The sequence below is a fragment of the Pteropus vampyrus genome, unplaced genomic scaffold (genome assembly GCF_000151845.1).
Source record: "Pteropus vampyrus isolate Shadow unplaced genomic scaffold, Pvam_2.0 Scaffold346, whole genome shotgun sequence".
NCBI lineage: Eukaryota > Metazoa > Chordata > Mammalia > Chiroptera > Pteropodidae > Pteropus > Pteropus vampyrus.
The window spans coordinates 537468-539661 of NW_011889127.1; the positions used below are offsets into that span (position 1 = coordinate 537468).

General features: G+C 49.5%; 1 protein-coding gene across 1 annotated transcript; it reads right to left on the reverse strand.

The window, feature by feature from the left end:
• Window positions 1-609: 609 nt before the first annotated feature.
• Window positions 610-2193, reverse strand: CCDC96 (coiled-coil domain containing 96; the record flags this gene model as incomplete). Its single annotated transcript, XM_011378570.2, has 1 exon — window positions 610-2193. A coding segment is annotated over one exon (1053 nt), but the record flags the coding sequence as incomplete, so codon positions are not given.
• Between the last annotated feature and the right edge of the window lies 1 nt (window position 2194).

Here is a 2194-nt window from a genome sequence, read left to right on the forward strand (position 1 = left end):
ATATAATAAGCATCTAAGTAACACTTACTTTCAGGACACGAGACTGACATTATATTAATGTATTTGACAATTTTATTGAGCACTGATTATGTGCTGGGCACTGTGCTGGCTACTGGGGAGATGATAAACCTAAAATTCTTGCTTTATCTCATTGGGGTAGGGAGAACTCTGCAGTCACAAAGCAGTAGGTCAAAGGCTAGCCCGGGGTCAAGGCCGATGAAGGAATGTTTGACATGGATAATTGCCAGTGAGTCAAAATCAACCGAAGACACCGTTCCTCACCTAATGAAACAAAGGGGTGGACGCTTACAATGAAAGACACTCACTCAGCGCGGGCACCAAGCATGTTGCCTGTTTGGCTTTGAAGCTCCCCCCGCTCCACTCAACCACAGAAGAACTCAGTGCTGCTTTTCATTTGTAGCACAAAGAAAGTTCTATTTGCCAGTGATTTCTTATTTCTTATTTAATTTTGACTTTAACAGAAGAAACAAAAATTGTAGGGGATAAAGAGAATGCAAGCAGGAAGTCAAAGCTTTTAACTCCCCTCATTGTTAACGTCTGTGTAGTTGGATGGGGATAATGTTATATTAAAAAAATGTACTCAGGCCGTGGAACGTAAGGAGGAATTTTAATCCACCTTTATTGGCTTTAAGGGAAACACACTTTAGGTTAATCTAAGGGAATGAGTGAGCTTTGACTTGAGATGGTGACTTGAAACTACGCAGCTTAATACGTTCACAGGGATTTGATAGTGAACTCAATGCACAGGAACCTCGGGGTACTCTGCTCATCAGTTGAACCCTCCCACATATGGAAGAACAGTCCTCAGTATCAGCTCACTGAAATTATGGAATCGCTCAGATGTAAAAAGGCTTTTGTCAGCTTTTTCTGAGAAGTCAGGCACATGACCTGTTTGTTTCTCTGGACCTATTTCACTTAACCCCACATAAACCTGACTGCTGACCCGATCTTGTGCTTGGCACTAAGTTGGAAACTGAAAAACTATGAGATAAACACAGAGCGTAGTTCCATCGTAAATATCATAGGTCTTTTAAAGGATGGCACCGGATGGAGGATGAAAGTTAATTGAGGATGACGTTTGCTGAGCTCGAAGCCGTTCTGCTGACTCTTCTCAGCGTGTTAAGAGGGGAGAAAGGCTTTGGCTTCCCGGATCTTCTGCTTCACACCCCTGCAGGACAGAGAGAGGCCTGCGTGGTGGCGCTTCAGGGATTCTAAGCGCCGCTTGAGGACCACGGTCTTGTCCACCTTCTTTTCCATGTCCCGGAGGAGCAATTCCTTGCCCAGAAGCCCGCACCTCTGATTCAGCTTGATGTTGTCCATCCGCAGGCTGTCTCGAGCTTGCTTAGTCTTGGTCAAGATGTCTCTCCTGAGGGCCACCTGAGCCTCTGTTTCCAGAAGCTGTGACCTTTTGCATGCATTTTCTATATCCACGAAGTGTAGCTTCTCCTTCACATGGGTGATTATTTGCACGTTGTTGTTCACCTTGCTGCGTAGCTTTAAAAGCTCCTCGTTTCGCTCCTCCACTTTCTCGTTGAAGGTCTGGTTCTCAATCTTGAGCTGTTCGAAATCGATGAGAAGCAGGCCCTCGGTCACGTCCTCCTGGGCCCTCATCCTGGTTTCAAAGTGCATCAGGCCCTGCTTCAGCTGCACGTTCTCCAGCCTCACGGTGCTCATCTCCTCCTCCTTCTTCTCCTCCAACGCCTGGATCTGCTCCACCTCCCTCAGAGCGGCCTGGCGACCACCCCGCATCTGACAGCTGCCCATGGCCTGCATCACCACCTGCTTCTTGAGTGCCTGGAAGGCTCGCCATTCCTTCTCCACCTTGGACAGCTGCTCCGTGCACAGCTGCTTCAACTGAGCCAGCTCCTGGTGGTACCAGTCCAGGTCGTCTGCCTGCTGCTTCTTCAGCTCCTCCAGCGCGGCCAGGTAGTGGAGGTATGCTTGCTCTTTCTCAGGGGACTCGGGCTCCAGGCCCCTGTCCAGCACCTCGGCCGCATCCAGGCCTTTCTTCTTGCGCAGCGCCTCGAAGATCTTGTGCTGCAGGTAGATGTTGTAGCGCTGGTACTGGCTGCGCTCCAGCACCAGCGACCGGTACTGTTCCAGCAGCTCCGAGCGCAGCTGCTGCTCCTGCCGCTTCTGTACCTCCTCCGTCCACTCACTACTCTCGTCCTCA